We start from the raw sequence: 18,362 nt of genomic DNA on the forward strand, positions 1-18,362 counted from the left end.
CGAGTGTAGAGAAGTTTCTAACATGATTGCTGCAGTTTGGATTTATTTCCAGTGCATTGGCTCTCTGTGTGCTTGTAATGTTTAGTGTTGTTTTCCTCTGATCTTGATCGTCTCCGTGTGTGTTTTCTCAGCTGGAAGGACGGCCTGGCTCTGTGCGCCCTCATCCACAGACACAGACCAGACCTCATCGACTACTCCAAACTCAGAAAGGTGCTGCTTCACACATTAGTTCACATCGTTTATAATCAGAGCAAGTGCAAGAGGGCTGAATTCAGTTCACTTTCGCAGTGTATCGATGTCAAATACACACTTATGAGTTAAAATGCCCATCTTGGTGTATATTCTCCTAAACACGGTTTTGTTTAAAAGGAAAGTGAACGGTTTGAGAGGGAAGGTTTTTCTAGACTTGTTTTTTTATAAGACACAATAGGAATATAAGATTAAAAAGAGGAGACATGGCAACCAGTGCAAAAATAATTTCAATTACCAATTCCAATAGATAATAGTGTATGTAATGCCTTAAATAATAATAATAGAGTCATAAAAATGTACCATATAAAGTATAATGATAGCATCCGATTTCAGCTGTTTAAGTGTGTGTGTGTTTTTCTGAAGGACGACCCCATTGGAAACCTGAACACTGCATTCGAGGTGGCTGAGAAATACCTGGACATCCCCAAAATGCTGGACGCTGAAGGTGAGGTGATCAAATATAACCTGAAATCAAACCAAAAAAGCATCAAATTAGCATTAATGTGCACCTACTATGCAAAAATCACTGTTATGATCTTATGAGGGGTTTGTGTGGCAGGAGTGTGTGAATATAACCAGTTTCTAATGGTCAAAATGTATCAATTATGTTATTTATAATCAGACTTAATATAAACATTCTGCAGAAACACTTTGATTGACATTCTCTCTTTGTACGTGTCATCAGAGGGGGAAAGCCCCGCCCACTAGTGACCATCTCTCCCTCATTAGCATACGACTTTAATCTTGTTTTAGAATCTGCCACTATGCTGACACACAGGCATTTGTAGCTCTGCCCTCTACTGAAAAGAGCACAGTCTCATTTGAATTTAAAGCGACAGTCAACAAAATGCCACAACTAGGATCAAAGCCTAAAAGGGGCAGGTTATAAAGCATTATTTGCGGTGTATTTTAAGCTTACACGTTACACACACTCTAGAGACATCAGAGATGTACTTTGCATCTTATAAAATAAAAGGGGGCATGATAGGTCCCCTTTACATCTTAATTTAATCAACTTAATTTGAATAGCTTTTGATATTCAATAGTGTAGAATCACTTTTCCCCTTTTATCTAATTTCTTTAAATGTTTTATTGACGTTCTTGTTTTGATTAAGGTCTTTCTACAGTGTTTTCATTTGTCATTTTGTTTTATTGTTGAAAAAAAGCACTTTGGGCAGCCCTTTGGTTGTAAGATAAGATAAGAGACAAAGATAACATTATAATTATAGTGCTGGTTTTGTTTTAATCCTTAGACATTGTAAACACTCCTAAACCTGATGAGAAAGCCATCATGACCTACGTGTCCTGCTTTTACCATGCTTTCGCTGGTGCGGAACAGGTAAAAATGACCACACATCACATTTATTCTGAATTCAGTTTCACAAGTTTCACGTTTCCCACTTAGATATGCTTGGCGTTTAAAGCAGGTTTGGCATGCTGTCCCGGGAGAGAACCCTGAGCTCGGAGATATTTGAGCCCAGGGCTCCCGCCCGGTCGATAAGCATATCAGGAGATCTGAGATCAGGTAGGTCTCGAGAGCTCCCCCTTTAGAAAAGGGAGGAAAAGGAGGAGATGGGGTGGAAGGGGGGATTCTTCCAAACCAAGATAGAACAGTAGGGAGAAAATGATCCATTTATAGTAAACTAGGATCACTCTGATTGGATTATTACTGATTACAGATGAGTGGCCAGACGTGCTCAATCATATCACGTGCTCCTCTCGAAATTAGTTTATGAAACTTCACTTAAAGTAATTACTTTTAAAATACTTTGAAGCTGTAAATGAAGTTAGACTCTGATACACACACGTCAACTCCGAACTGAATTGGTTATTGCAGTAAATGAGCTTGTTTTCCCAATTTCTCCAGGCTGAGACCGCTGCTAACAGGATCTGCAAGGTTCTGGCCGTGAACCAGGAGAATGAACGGCTGATGGAGGAGTATGAGAAACTGGCCAGCGAGGTGAGAAGATCTGCCTCTTAAATCTCTGATAAACGTCCAGTACAGATGATTTTGGATTATTGCATGACTTAAAATGAGCGATCAACAGGTTTATGGTTTTACATTAAGTTTTGTTCTTGTAAGGTGTAAGAAAATAACTAACCTAAACCATAAAATAGCAAAGGAGATACAGATGAAGACAAAATTATTATCAGTCCTTTATAAAAAAACTTTAACTCTGCGGACCCGGTACCCAGTCATCGACATTCGCTTTAAGATTTAAAGGGCTAGCATTGCACCAGACCCCCTTAAGTGGTTTCGTTTGAAAGTGTAGAAGCTATATTTTATGCACATATGCATCACTTTGGTTTTTATTTTACTGTACAAAAGTTATTTACACTTAAATACACAGTATTTTGGATACCCGAGCTGGCTATTGAACATTAGTTCATTTTCATATTTTTCATATGGTTCATATATGACACATGTACAAGTTATAGCTCAAATGAAAGCTCTTACCGGTGCTCATGTGGTTCTGGCATTGTTTTTACTGAATTATATTCTCATATCAAACGGGTGTTGAATGAATCGCCATGTTTCCATGGCGCAGAAGTGAAAACAATACATTTATGATCAATAAGCAGCCCCAGATAGCACAGACAACTGTCATCTCTTACCTTATGTTGTGCTCTTCAGGGCCATTTCTCCTCTGTTTTTGAGGTGATGTGCATAAGTAATCCTTTTATATGTCTGACGTGGTCCAAACACAGTGAATTATGTTTGATCAAACAAAAGAATAGTGAAATATAAAAACAATGATCGGTCCCTGTGTCTTGTATAGCACCTCTCATCAGTTGGAATACAATAACTTTTGCATAGATTATGATAGAGACATTTTATTCCTATGATTGCAGACATGTGCAGGAAAAACCAAAATTAATTACAGCAAGCTAGACCACACAGAACCAAAAAGGTACACTTTCAAATTTGAGTTTATAAAAAAAAATACAAAAAGCGCCTCCTTTATTTAGGTCTTTATTATAACACAGACAACATATACAGTTATTTTAAACACTTTCAATAGTGTTTTATGAAAATTCAAAGGGTTTTCTTTAAAATGATACCAAATTTTTGCATTTACACCTCTGCATGTGGATTTGGGAAGCTTTTAAATTTGAGTAGGCAGAATCCAGGCGGAAATCCCAAAATAGCACTAGAGTTTAACTGGTTAAAGTCTTAAAATGTCTTTAAATTTCAAGAACAAAAATCTTAAATTTGCTGAAATATTGAATTGTAGGTCTTAAATAATTTCAAGCGGGTCTTAATTTTCCAGTGTGCAGGTAAAGCTACCCAATCAGGCCAACAGGTGTATACAGTATACAGTCACCAACAATACATCTAATTAAAACTTTTAATAATAAAGTTTTATTTACAACTCTGTTTTACAATATGGTTCCTCACAATAACATTTGTATGTTCTCTATGTATTTGTAGACCATATGTGGTGAGGACACTGACCTGGAAAGACTGTTGTACATTTAGTTTATTATAGTTTTCAAAGCTTGTCAAAGAATAGTTTGCTTGTTTTGACACATTATTTGAAGTATTATTTAAGTAATTAGAATTTTTTTTTAATGGGGCAAGTAAAAATCCGTAGTGTTTAGCGCTGTATGAGTCTGAAATTTCATTCATAATGGTCTTGAAAAGGTCCTAAAAGTCTTAAAATTGACTTGGGGAAACCCTGTAGAAAGTGTCTGGTGTATAGGGAGAGAAAAACAGTACAGGTGGTTTGTCAAGCGCACTCAATAATAAACCTCGATATCTTCATAAACGTCCTCTAATGTGTGTCAGTCTCCATCAGTAACTCTTCCATGTTCCTCTAGCTACTGGAGTGGATCCGCCGCACCATCCCGTGGCTGGAGAACCGCGCGGCGGAGCAGACCATGCGCGCCATGCAGCAGAAGCTGGAGGATTTCCGGGATTACAGGCGCGTCCACAAGCCCCCGCGCGTGCAGGAGAAATGCCAGCTGGAGATCAACTTCAACACCCTGCAGACCAAGCTGCGCCTGAGCAACCGGCCCGCCTTCATGCCCTCCGAGGGGAAGATGGTGTCGGTAAGTCCAAAAGAGCCTGCATAAAACAATTAGTAATTGTGACTTTATGAATGGCACACCCAGACATTTGGCCAATCAAAAACTTGATGCGATTTGACTGAATAATCTAGTTTTTAATCAAGCGTGTGTGTGTGTGTGTGTGTGTAGGACATCGCTAACGCATGGAAAGGTCTGGAGCAGGTGGAGAAGGGTTATGAGGAATGGCTGCTCACTGAGATCCGCCGTCTGGAGAGACTCGATCATCTGGCCGAGAAGTTTAAGCAGAAATGCTCCCTGCATGAATCCTGGACCACAGGTAACCATCCTTAGGGGCCGTTCACATATCGCATCTTCACTCATTTTCCTTCGGCTTAGTCCCTTTGTTTATCAGGGGTCGCCACAGCCGAATTAACCGTCAACTATTCCCGCAAATGTTTTACGCAGCGGATGCCCTTCCAGCTGCAACCCAGTGCTGGGAAACACCCATACACTCTCATTCACACACATGCACTATGGACAATTTGGCTTATCTAATTCCCCTATAGCGCATGTGTTTAGACTGTGGGGGGAAACAGGAGCAGCCAGAGGAAACCCAGGCCAGCACGGGGAGAACATGCAAACTCCACAGAGAAATGACAACTGACCCAGCCGAGGGTCAGTCCAGCGGCCTTCTTGCTGTGAGGCGACATCGCTACCCACTGCGCCACCGCGCTGCCCCATATCGCCTCTTTTACACACATATTTGTTACTTCCAATGGAGGCACACAGCTTGTGTATGCAAATAGAGAATGACGTGCTCGTGTTTTCCAGGTGCACACGGTTGAAAACATCTCAACTTTTCAGAATGCTGTAAACACACGAGTCATGTGACAAGAACTAACCAATCAGCTTCATATTTTAAATGAAATATAGACGTTTCAGTATTAATGGTAGACTAATTACCTCAGACAAACACAGAGCACCAAACCCTGCAGGGCTTTTTACTTTCCTCCATAAATACAACTTGTATCAGAGCTGCAGCAAGGGTTTGTCAGTTTGAAACCATTTGGATCGCCAGAACTAGGGCTGCACAGTATATCGTTTAAGCATCATTATCGCAACAAGTGTGTCGTCCGCAGTGGTCACATCGCAGGATTATATTACTTATTTAATATTAAACCATAAAGTTATTATTACATATCATCATTCATTCATTCATTTTCCTGTCGGCTTAGTCCCTTTATTAATCTGGGGTCGCCCCAGCGGAATGAACCGCCAACTTATCCAGCATGTTTTACACAGCAGATGCCCTTCCAGCTGCAACCCATCTCTGGGAAATATCCATACACACTCATTCACACACATCCACAACAGACAATTTAGCCTTCCCAATTCACCTATACCACATGTCTTTGGACTGTGGGGGAAACCGGAGCACCCGGGGGAAACCCACGCGAACGCAGGGAGAACATGCAAACGCCACACAGAAACGCCAACTGACCCAGCCGAGGCTCGAACCAGTGACCTTCTTGCTGTGAAGTAACAGCACTACCTACTGCGTTCGATTGTTCAATTTCTGTTCCTGAATACTGTTAGACTCTGCAGAAAAGCGCTGTTTATTTCACTTTTATTTCTGCTCTGTTGTATTTATATTTGCTAACTTATTAAAACTATATTCATATCACAATATACATCACAGGAAAAAGAAAATATCGCTATGTCAGATTTTTCCAATACCATGCAGCCCCAGCAAGAGTCATAATGAGGGAGAGCTGCAACAATACAAGTCCAAAATGTTTGATCATCATGTGATTCATGTAGACTCAATTAGTTCCATGAAGTGCTTCGTAGTTAATTCAAATAATGTTAAAACTTACTCAAAATTATTTTCAGGAGCTTTGTACTTTTCAAAAGTGTAAAACCAGCTGTCTTCAGCAGTAACTCAGCCCTGAGTGCTAATTTCCGGGAGCTATCGAGTAGCTCCAAGAGCCACAATTGCTGTTGAAAAAACCTTCCATTGGAGTCAATGGAGTTGTCGCCACTCTCTCTCTCTTTGGCTCTGGGGAGCCACCTTGTGCTTTCCATGTGTTTTAAGATGCGATATAATCAATCCAAAATACATTCAAAAAATAATAATAGAATATATACTTTTTTTATTATGTTCAATTTATGTATTTTCTCAAGTATAACTAATCAATTATTTTACAATAAAATAAATAAAATAATAATAATTTTCTTAAAACTCTGTCAAACTCTAAGCCCCTCTCTGAGTGTAAATCTATGAGTGGATTTAGAGTCAGAAGAGTTTGACGAGTGTCTGATTTATTGGTGTGTTTGTGTGTGTTTTTCAGGAAAGGAGCACCTGCTGTCCCAGAAAGACTATGAGACGGCCTCTCTGATGGAGATCCGGGCTCTGATGAGGAAACACGAGGCGTTCGAGAGCGATCTGGCCGCTCATCAGGACCGGGTGGAGCAGATTGCAGCCATCGCTCAAGAGCTGAAGTAAACAAAACCAAACAAACTCTCGAAATTTTATCCGGGTCATGTTTCAGCTCAAAATCATGACGTGCATGAAAAACAGAAGCTTCTTGTTGTTTTCGGGATTATTATTCTCCACTCTAAATCCAATTACTTTGATGCAATTTAAACAAGTCAAAAAGTAATTTGAATTTAAATCAAATGATTAGAATCAGCATTGAACGTATCTGTCATTACCAATAAAAGAAAGACAATTTTGTTCAAATTAAAACAAGACTAAAATGCACAACACTTACTGGTTTCACCCGGATGCACAATGAATCTAACGTGGTGCATTCTTTTAATTTGATGTTCGTAAACCAACAGCAGATGCTTTGTCATGTTGGTCGCGACGTGTTGCTTGCAACATATCATATATTGCAGTGATTACACTTTGCTTTGCCATTGTTTTTCACTACATGCAGCCTTTTGAGCACATGTTGTGGTCAATCTAATGTTTAAATTATAGCTAATTCAAGGTGCTCGCCAGCTCGTAAGTTCCTGCCAGATTGTCAAGTGAAAAAAAAAATGTGCGCATGTACACAAAACTTTTATAAAAAATTTTATAGCAAGCAGCCAATTCTTAATCTATGTATTTAATTCCAGAAATGCAATCGATTTTCGATCCTCAAGCCTAGTTTACATAAATAAACCAAAAAGTGGGCTAGAAGTAAATGACTTGTAAACTAACAGTAATCATATTTATAATTGCAGAAGAAAAACTACTCCTGGTTAAATTTCACTATTCGTCAATGTAAAATTATACGTTGATAAGCAAAGAAAGGGTATTGAAATACATTCATAGTAAAGTTTTTAAGTTGACATAATAAACGGTAAAATACGTTTTTTTCATGCTGTTTTCTTTTGAATTTGGAGTGAAATGTGATCAATTCAATTAACCTTTCTCTCTGTGTAGTGAATTAGATTATCATGATGCTGCTACAGTGAACGCTCGCTGTCAGGGCATCTGTGACCAGTGGGATAATCTGGGGACCCTGACCCAGAAGAGGAGAGACTCTCTGGAGGTGCACAAACTCATTATAGTTACACTATATTAGACTCATTCCAGAATTATGGGTACATTTTCTATTCATTTATCTTGAACTGAAATGGTATACAATAAATGTATAGTTTACAATAAACTGAATCCATTAATAGAAAGAATAATTCCTAATGTACAATAATAAAAAATGCTTGAATATGTTTGTGACAATAACAACAATAACAATAAGTTGACAATAACGAAGTTTATTACATACATGTATATAGTAACAGAGCTGACAATAACAGAGTTGACAAAACCAAAATTGACTGTAACGGAGTTTACGGTAATGGAGTTCACAGTAAAGAAATGGAGTTGACAGTAAAGTAACAGAATTGATGGTAATGAAGTTCACAGTAAAGTAATGGAGTTGAGAGTAACAGAGTTAATTGTAACGGAGATGACAGTAACTGAATTGACGGTAACGGAGTTGACAGTAAAGTAAGGGAGTTGAGAGTAACAGTTGATGGCAACGGAGTTGATGGTAATGAAGTTGATGGTAACGGAGTTGATGGTAATGTAGTTGATGGTAACGGAGTTGAGGGTAATGAAGTTGATAGTAATGGAGTTGACAGTAACGAAGTGGGCCGTAACAGTTGAAAGTAATGGTAATGGAGTTGACTGTAATGGAGTTGACGGTAATGGAGTTGACTGTAACGGAATAGATGTTAATGGAGTTGGCGATAACGGAGTTGACGGTAATGGAGTTGACGTTAATGGAGTTGATGTTAATGGACTTGAAGTAACAAAGTAGACGTAAAGGAGTTAACGGTAACGGAATTGACAATAAAGTAGTGGAGTTGATGGTAATGGAGTTCACGGTAACGGAATTGATGGTAACATAGTTGACAGTAAAGGATTTAACAGTAATGGGGTTGACAGTAGCGGAGTTGACATTAACGGAGCTGACGGTAACATAGTTGACATTGACTGAGTTGACGGTAACATTGTTGACAGGAAAATAGTTGACAGTAACGGAGTTGACAGTAAAGGATTTGACAGTAACGGGGTTGACAGTAACGAAGCTGACAGTAACGGAGTTGACGATAACATAGTTGACAGTAATGGAGTTGACAATAAAGTAGTTGACAGTAACAGAGTTGACGGTAACATAGTTGACAGTAATGGAGTTGACAATAAAGTAGTTGACAGTAACAGAGTTGACGGTAACATAGTTTACAGGAAGATAGTTGACAGTAACGGAGTTGACAGTAAAGGATTTGACAGTAACGGGATTGACAGTAACGGAGTTGACAGTAACAGAGTTGACGATAACATAGTTGACAGTAACGGAGTTGATGGTAACATATTGGACAGTAAGGGAGTTGATGGTAACAGAGTTGACAATACCTGAGTCGACAGTAACGGAGTTGACCATTACAGAGTCAACAGTAACAGAGTTGACAACAATTATGTCGATAGTAACAGAGTCGACAGCAACAGTCGACAACAACAGATTCAAAAGTAATAAAGTTGACAGTAATGGAGTTGAAAGTAAGGAAGTTGACAGTAACGTAATTGCCGATAAGGGAGTTGATGGTAATAGCGGAGTTGACCGTAACAGAGTTCACAGTTACAGAGTTGACGGTAACGGAGTTGACAGTTTACCGTAATGGTGGAGTTGACTGTAATGGAATTGACCATAACCGAGTTGATGGTAATGGTGGAGTTGACTGTAATGGAATTGACCATAACCGAGTTGATGGTAATGGTGGAGTTGACTGTAATGGAGTTGACTATAACATAATTGACCATAACCATTAAAGTAGCGGAGTTGAAGGTAATGAAGTTCACGGTAATGGAGTTTATGGTAACATGGTAACATACTTGATAGTAACATAGTTGACAGTAATGGAGTTGATGGTAACATAGTTGACAGTAACGGAGTTGATGGTAACAGTTGACAGTAACGGAGTTGACAGTAACGGAGTTGACAGTAACAGAGTTGACGGCAAAGTAGTTGACGGCAGCGTAGTTGACGGTAACATAGTTGACACTAACAGAGTTGACAGTCACGGAACTGACAGTATTATAGTTGACAATAACGGAGTTGACGGTTACATAGTGGACAGTAATGGAGTTGACAGTAACGGAGTTGATGATAACATATTTGAAAGTAACAGAGTCGACAGTAACGGAGTTGACTAACATATTTGACAGTAACGGAGTTGGCAGTAACGGAGTTGACGGTAACATAGTTGACAGTAACGGAGTTGATGGTAACAGTTGACAGTAACAGAGTTGATGGTAACAGGGTTGACTACACCAGAGTTGACAGTAACGGAGTTGACCATTACAGAGTCGACAGTAACGGAGTCGGCAACAACAGAATCGAAAGTAACAGAGTTGACACAAACAGAGTTGACAGTAAGGGAGTTGACAATAACGGAGTTGGCGATAATGGAGTTGACAGTAACGAAGTATACAGTAACGGAGTTGACAAAAACATAGTTCACCATAACCGAGTTGATGGTAATAGCGAAGTTGACGGTAACAGAGTTCACAGTAACAGAGTTGATGATATCAGAGTTGACCATAACCAAGTTGGAGTCTTTGAGGTAATATTTCTAAACAAAATATCCCTAAATACACAAACAAACATGACTTTAAGAGATAACTTGATATAATTTGTATTATTTTTCAAAACTGTCAAAATGTACCCGCAGTTCCAGTATCACTCAAATGCATATGTAGGATTCCAGTCATACGCAATGCAGAATGTTTACAAGGAAAGCTTTTTAAAATGGTTTTGTGTATGGCTAAAGCTGATTCTGTCCTTATCCCCACCTCCAGCGTGTAGAAAAGCTTTGGGAGACGATTGATCAGCTGTACCTGGAGTTCGCCAAGAGAGCGGCACCCTTCAACAACTGGATGGATGGAGCCATTGAAGATCTGCAGGACATGTTCATCGTGCACAGCATCGAGGAAATCCAGGTCAGCAGCTTGTGAAGAGCACATAATTAAACAAATATGACTTCTTGCAATTATGAGTTTTCTGTACGTCTTGCGATTCAAAAGTCTTGTCGTCAATCGCAGTTGTAAGAGCAACAAATAATAACTTGACTTCTAGTTGATCATTTGGAAAAGTGGCAGAAGGTCAAATTTTCTGATGAATCATGTGTTGAGCTGCATCCCAATCATCACAAATACTGCAGAAGACCTACTGAACCTGCATGGACCCAAGATTCTCACAGACATCAGTCAAGTTTGGTGAAGGAAAGATCATGGATAGGGGTTACATTCAGTATGGGGGTGTGTGAGAGATCTGCAGAGTGGACATCAACAGCCTGAGGTATCGAGACATTTGTGCTGCCCATTACATTACAAACCACAGAAAAGGGCAAATTCTTCAGCAGGAGAGCGCTCCTTCTCATGCTTCAACCTCCACATCAAAGTTCCTGAAAACAAAGAAGGTCAAGGTGCTCCAGGATTGGCCAGCCCAGTCACCAGACATAAACATTATTGAGCATGTCTGGGGTAAGATGAAAGAGGAGGCATTGAATATTAATCTAAAGTCTCTTGATGAACTCTGGGAGTCCTGCAGGAACGCTTTCTTTGCCGTTCCAGATGACTTTATTAATCAGTGATTTGAGTCATTGCAGAGATGTATGGATGCAGTCCTCCAAGCTCATGATGGAGTCAGACACAATATTCACTCTGTTTCCACTGCAGCATGACTTTATATTCTATACTGGACATTATTTCTGTTCAGTGTTGAGACTTTTTACTGTCCTAATTAAATCATTAAATATCAAGGCATGATCATGTTTTATTTTGGTAAAATAAGCGTAATCTAGAGGTCTTTGCCTTTCATATAAGCCACTTCTGATACCAAATGATCAACTAGAAGTCAAGTTATTATTTGCTGTTCCTAAAACCTGGACAGGCCACAATACTTTTGTCAGGTAGTGTATATACAGACTTTACACACAGATATATTATGTAATTACAAACTTTTTTTGTATGTTATTAGTCAAGATTAATCATTAAACAGCACAAGCAAAAAGCTTACAAAGTATATTGAGATGCAAGTTTAAATTAAAGCGAGAATGAAATTTCTCGTCCAAAATAAGATGCAGTTTTGACTACAACAGAACATTCAGCATGAAAAATAATGGCTTCATTTTTTTCTCTGGCATTATTTACCGTACCTCAGTGATTTCGAAGATGGAGCATGTTTTTTTATTTGAGTTAAAAGTTTTGTGAAATCTTCTTCTGAATGGCGTGCGCTAATGATAGCAGCAGATAATCATTATCATCGCCCACATTAATCTTTGTATTGCAGGTGCGAGTTGAACTTTGTTGCTGCGTCTATTTTTGTCACTGATGCAGAAAACACTGTAATGCACCGCAAACCTATTCATCAGCACAATCATGTGCAGCACAGGCTTTTATGAAGGACACCTCGGCCATTACTGCATAAAGACCTTCATTTTTCACACGCAGCGGCAGAAACGGCACACTCTCTTCTGAATAACCATTTTATAATTTATAAAGGCAATAGTGAATGACCCAGAAAGTACGCTATTTTCTGTGCTCATGCCGCAGAAACTGCTATGCTGTGCAGAGTCAGCTTTTACGCTGTTTTTACAGAATCAACTATGATTATGAAGTTTACTGATTATAGAAGTGAGATTAAATATATTAAATATACATTCACTGGAAAAACAAAAAGAAAATTAGCTGCACATTTTCATTTTAAACCAGACAGAAATGCCATAGAAGACGTAAATTTGCTTGTTACATAAATAGATGTTTATTTAAAGTCCATGTGAAATTTCAACTTATGATTTGAGTTGCTTTAGGTGCTGTAAATGCCTGTATTGTAGCCTCAAATCTTTTCAGTAAAATAACCCTAATTTATTTTTGTTTAATATTTTTTTAGTTAGCTAGTGCGCTCCAAAACAGTGTCAACATTTTTATTATAAAGATATGAACATACATATATATATATATATATATATATATATATATATATATATATATATATATATATATATTTATATAGTTCTACACCTCCATCATTGAATCAGTCATCTGCCCATCAATAACTGTCTGGTTTAGCTCAGCTACTAAATACGACCTCCAAAGACTACGTCGAATAGTTCGGACTGCTGAGCGAATCACTGGTACAACCGTTCCTACTCCCCAAGAACTGTACTTATCCAGAGCGAGCAGAAGGGCTGCCAAAATCACTCTGGACCCCTCACACCCAGCACACTGCCTCTTTGAACTTTTACCTTCTGGTCGACGCTACAGAGCACTGCGCACCAGAACAGCCCGACACAGAAACAGTTTCTTCCCTCAGGCAATCCATCTCATGAACACTTGATGATAATAATTGTGGAACCAACATCACTACTTGCCATACACTTTTATACACATATACACTTATTTAACAACACACTTTACATGCCAATTTGCACATAACAGCTGCACATATAACGTGTATATAGTAATAAACATGTACATACACTTGTCAATCTGTATATTTGCACTCACTACTTCTATTTTTTTAAAATATATTTATTATCTGTTTTTTGTCCTGTCTCTGTAATCCTGTTGCACTGTAGAAGCTCTGTCACCAAAACAAATTCCTAGTATGTGTGAACATACCTGGCAATAAAGCTCTTTCTGATTCTGATATCGCTCCAATATCAATTAGAAAGCTGTATATATAAAAATAGAAAGTAACGAAACTGATTCTTTTCAGAATCAGCATTGCTATTAGTATTATTGTGGACTGATGACTTTCTGATGTAAAGGGAATCGCTGTTGGCTGTTTTAAAAAAGAGGGAGGGGCTACTTTGTTACTACATGGACCTCTTCGTGTTTCAGTTGAAATTACGTCACACATTGAACAAAAATTCATATTTCAGAGCACCTCACCTTTAAAGTCTGCATGAACCGGAAGCTGCGATCATTTTTTTTTTCATATTGTGACGCAGTTCCAAGAGAAACAGAGTATTAAATGAGAAAGTGGGCGTGGCTTGTTTTTTTCTACTGCGAGCTGATTTTTGCTTGTTGTCAAAACTGACAGATGGAGGGGTGTGGTTAAGTAGGTTAGCCACGCCCAATACCTGAGGCAGACCTAATCTGAGAATTTAACCGAAAACAAACAGGAAGTGCATTTTCAGATTTCAATTACAGATTACAAGAGCAAACTATTGTTTTTTTTCTTAATGACATGCACAGATGAACTGTTTACCACACAACCAGCAACGTGAGCTAGGAAAATAAATATGGGTAGTTTTGATTTCATGTGTACTTTAAGACTGTTTTGTTTGTTAACTTTTTGAATCTCCGCTTGTCCATCAGAGTCTGATCACAGCTCACGACCAGTTTAAAGCCACTCTTCCTGAGGCTGATAAGGAGCGAATGGCTGTGATGGGCATCCAGAACGAGATTGTGAAGATTGCTCAGACCTACGGCATTAAGCTGGTCGGAGTCAATCCATACTCAGTGCTCAGCCCACAGGACATCACCAACAAATGGGAGGCTGTGAGTACAGCGTAAACACACACACACACACACACACATTGTACAAGGCTTGAACTGCACAGTGCTGAATGATGATACTGTTAAATTCTGTAGAGCTCAGGGTTCCCACACTTCGTGAAAATACTTTTAGACATGGATTCAAAGCCTGGAAAGTACTTTAAAACAAACAAAGGACTTTGAAAGTGCTTGAATTAAATTTGAAATAATTTGTTTATGGTTTTATTTTAACGATTGCACTCAATTGCACACAAAAAAAACTGAGAAATGCTTAAATTAAAAATCTTAAAGTTAAATCTTGTACAATAACACTGACAAATAATGCACATTTGATCAATATTTCAGAAACCACATTGGAATATCAGCAGTATTCAATTTAACAAATTTTATTAAACGTGACTGTTTAAAACGGTCAAAATCTTATATATTAGATGCATATTAATGTTTAATTTAAACATTTGCATATTAGTTAATATTACTGAAATGAACAACAGTTTATTTATATAAGTAAATCATTTATATGTTTTTTATATTATTTATTATTTTATATTAGTCATATAAGTAAATGTAAGTGGGCTAATAAATCTGTGGATTTCTGTATGTGGGCCGATAACTCTTTACATTTAGAAACTGATATACAATATGTATGCCAATAAGTTTAAATCTTAATATGAATCATAACAAATAAAGACATTTCTTACAAAAAAACCCCAAGTGACAATGTTTTTGTTAGAAATTCGGAAGAAATGTTGTCAGATCTTTATTATATATACAGTTAAAGTCCGAATTATTAGCCCCCCTGAATTATTAACCCCCCTGTTTATTTTATTCCTCAATTTCTGTTTAACCGAGAGCAGAGTTTTTCAACACATTTGTAAACATAATAGTTGTAATACCTCATCTCTAATAACTGATTTATTTTATCTTTGTCATGATGACAGTAAATAATATTTGACTAGATATTTTTCAGGACACTTAGCATTTAAAGGCTTAACTAGGTTAACTAGGCAGGTTAGGGTAATTAGGCAAGTCATTGTATAACAGTGGTTTATTCTGTAGACAGTCTAAAAAAAAATTTTGCTTAAAGGGGCTAATAATATTGACCTTAAAATGGTTCATAAAAAATAAAAAACTGCTTTTATTCCAGCCGAAATAAAACAAATAAGACTTTCTCCAGAAGAAAAAATATTATCAGACATACTGTGAAAATTTCCTGAATCTGTTAAACATCGTATATATATATATATATATATATATATATATATATATATATATATATATATTTGTGTATGTTTTTCAAGTTTAAAATCTCCATTTTTCTATATAACTTTGTTCACTTTGCGACTTTTTAAATCTACTATAAGAAAAATTAATGGGACAAAAAATACTTCTGGAAATGAGTATTGAAAAACTAGAGGTACTAATGGCCAAAACTCTTTTTTTTAACCACATAATCATGTTTAGTCTTAAATAATTGGTTGCACTTTACAATAAGGTTCATTAGTCAGCGCATTTACTAACATTAACTAATTATACAGCATTTATGAATCGTAATTCAACATTTACTAATGCATTTTACTAATGCCACATTCATGCTTGTTAACATTAGTTGATGCACTGTGAGTCAACATGAACTAACAATGAACAACTGTATTTTCATTAACTAACTTGAATAAATACTGTAATAAATGTATTGTTCATGCTATTAAATGCATTATCTAACTTTAACTAATACAACCTTAATGCAAAGTGTTACCAGATACTTTAAATACTATTTAAATACATTTTTTTGCTCATTTTCACTAATTAATGCAATTGTCATCCACAATTTAAGGGCTCTTTGTATTGTGAAGTCATTAGTCATTTACAATTCCCATCTTTTATTGTTTATTATTTCATAACTCTTCACATACTGTAGCTGATAAATCTCTATGGGGAAAATGGATTTAAAATACACATCCGGAACCAACGCAGCTGAAAGCCGGATATCACTAATGCACTTTTATTTGTCTTTTTACAGCTGCTTTACAGTGGACGTTGAATTGGTCTGTCTGTTAAATACTGTGAAGCTGCTTTGAAATAACTTTGCATAGTATAAAGCACAATTAAAGTCAAAACCCATTTCAAAATGACATCTAAATGGACTGAAATGAAGCTGAGCTGTGACTCTGGTCTGTCGCCCCCTGCAGGTCAAGCAGCTAGTTCCCCTCAGAGACCAGATGCTGCAGGAGGAGGTTGCCAGGCAACAGGCCAACGAGAGGCTGAGACGCTCATTTGCTGCTCAGGCCAACATCATCGGACCCTGGATTCAGACCAAGATGGAGGTGAGATTTATTTAAGAGTCTCACAGACTGAAGGAAAGCATAAGCGCTTCAGTGTTGGGAAATAAAGCAATAATCAGAGGCAATCTGAAGTCTAATTCAATATAGTGAGTTGATTCGCTACTGTTGTGATAAATCAGACCATGCATGATTTTATGAGTACGATGAGATCAAAAAAGTACAATGTTTTAGTGTCAACACACGTATTAAAGCAAATAATGCCTTATGTTTTGAGAAAAGGTCAGTATGGGATGTATATATCAAAAGCATGTGCCTGGAAAATCTTTGACAGACTGATGAATTGTATTTTGTCTTACCTTTACTTGAATTTGGGGGGTATTTTTGTTCATTTTTGCCCTTATTCATTTCTGAAAATGTATCAGTGTTGAGAAGAAACTAAAACTAGAGCAAAATCATACATTTTCACAGAAGTCTGATTTGCTTTTGTGAATATACTGTATTCTTCTTTAAAAAAAAAAAAAGATTCACAGATTATTGTATTAGGTAAGAAAAATTAAGCTGAACAACTGTAACCACAAGGGAGTGGGGTGACAATAGCCGCGTTTCCACTATCGCGCCTAAAGCGAGCGAGCCAAGGCCAGTCGCGTTTCCACTATCACTTCCGGGGCGTAATCGGGCCAAAGCGGGGCTTCCTTGGGGCCAGCGTCCGGCCTTTTTCGGCCCGCCGAATACCTTGGGCCAAGGAGGGCCAACTGGGGCTTTGGGGCGGGGTTACATACAAAGGCGGAGTTTTCCTGTCAGGTAAAGAGGAGACAAGATGCTTTCTTCCCTTACATTTGTTTTGCTATCGCGCTTGATCAACTCACTAAGAAGAAGAAAAAATGGATAGCAGACAGTACTGGTCAGTTGAGGACACCAGGGCTCTTCTGAACATTTGTCCTTATCCAGGGATCGCTGTCTGGCCTTACACCAACAGACCACAAACAGTAAAAAAGCAATCGCTTCGGTGTTCTCCATCTTCCAGCTCTCGTAGTGATGCCAGGTTGTGTTTGTGGTTATAATTTGAGTTTTTTGTTCCCGCTGAAGTGGGCGGGTTGTGTGACGGGTTGTGTGACGTTTGATTCGGGGGACGTTCTGGGGGCGGTGTTTGCGTGACGCGCTGTGAGAAACTAGCCCGACAGTGGAAACGTGACATGATTTCGGCCTCATTTCTCAACCTCCTGGGCTATTGGCCCGGCCTGGCCCGATTAAAGCCCTGGCTCGCACTGGCCCGATAGTGGAAATGCGGCTAATGAAGCGAGGATCCAGCTATATTCAGAGTCATGAGACAGGCAATGGTCAAACACAGAAGCAAACCGGTACATACAAGGAAATTCGGAAGCACAGTCAGGTCACAGGCGAATGGTCAATGCAGCCGGCAACGTAAACAATAGAACATGGCAAGGGTCAAACATGGAGAGACTAAACTAGGAGAGCACTTCGTAATGTTACAGGGTTTACACCAATAAGACAAAGTGAGCAGTTTATATAGTCTGAGTAGTCAGTCCTTGAGCAGCTCCCAGTCGTGTGTGTATGAAATCAAAGGTGAACCGGGACAGGATTTTTAGTTCATATGGTGACAGGATTGTAGTCTGGGTGATAATGAATGTTCACCAGCGATCTATAGGGGTTAGATCGTGACAACAACCAATATACTGTATATATACAGTTAAAGTCTGAATTATTAGCCCCCCTGAATTATTAACCCCCGTTTATTTTTC

General features: G+C 38.2%; 1 protein-coding gene across 1 annotated transcript in view; it reads left to right on the forward strand.

Moving 5' to 3' along the window:
* Window positions 1-18,362, forward strand: part of actn3b (actinin alpha 3b) — an 82,808-nt gene that overhangs the window by 53,250 nt on the left and 11,196 nt on the right. The window contains exons 6-16 of the mRNA XM_056460966.1: window positions 132-210; window positions 616-697; window positions 1,506-1,591; window positions 2,120-2,212; window positions 4,075-4,305; window positions 4,453-4,600; window positions 6,615-6,765; window positions 7,697-7,805; window positions 10,616-10,756; window positions 14,141-14,323; window positions 16,510-16,644. Of these exons, the coding sequence (XP_056316941.1) occupies window positions 132-210; window positions 616-697; window positions 1,506-1,591; window positions 2,120-2,212; window positions 4,075-4,305; window positions 4,453-4,600; window positions 6,615-6,765; window positions 7,697-7,805; window positions 10,616-10,756; window positions 14,141-14,323; window positions 16,510-16,644 (1,438 nt within the window). The remainder of the gene's footprint in view (window positions 1-131; window positions 211-615; window positions 698-1,505; window positions 1,592-2,119; window positions 2,213-4,074; window positions 4,306-4,452; window positions 4,601-6,614; window positions 6,766-7,696; window positions 7,806-10,615; window positions 10,757-14,140; window positions 14,324-16,509; window positions 16,645-18,362) is intronic.

The sequence above is a fragment of the Danio aesculapii genome, chromosome 7 (genome assembly GCF_903798145.1).
Source record: "Danio aesculapii chromosome 7, fDanAes4.1, whole genome shotgun sequence".
In the NCBI taxonomy this organism is placed as follows: Eukaryota; Metazoa; Chordata; class Actinopteri; order Cypriniformes; family Danionidae; genus Danio; species Danio aesculapii.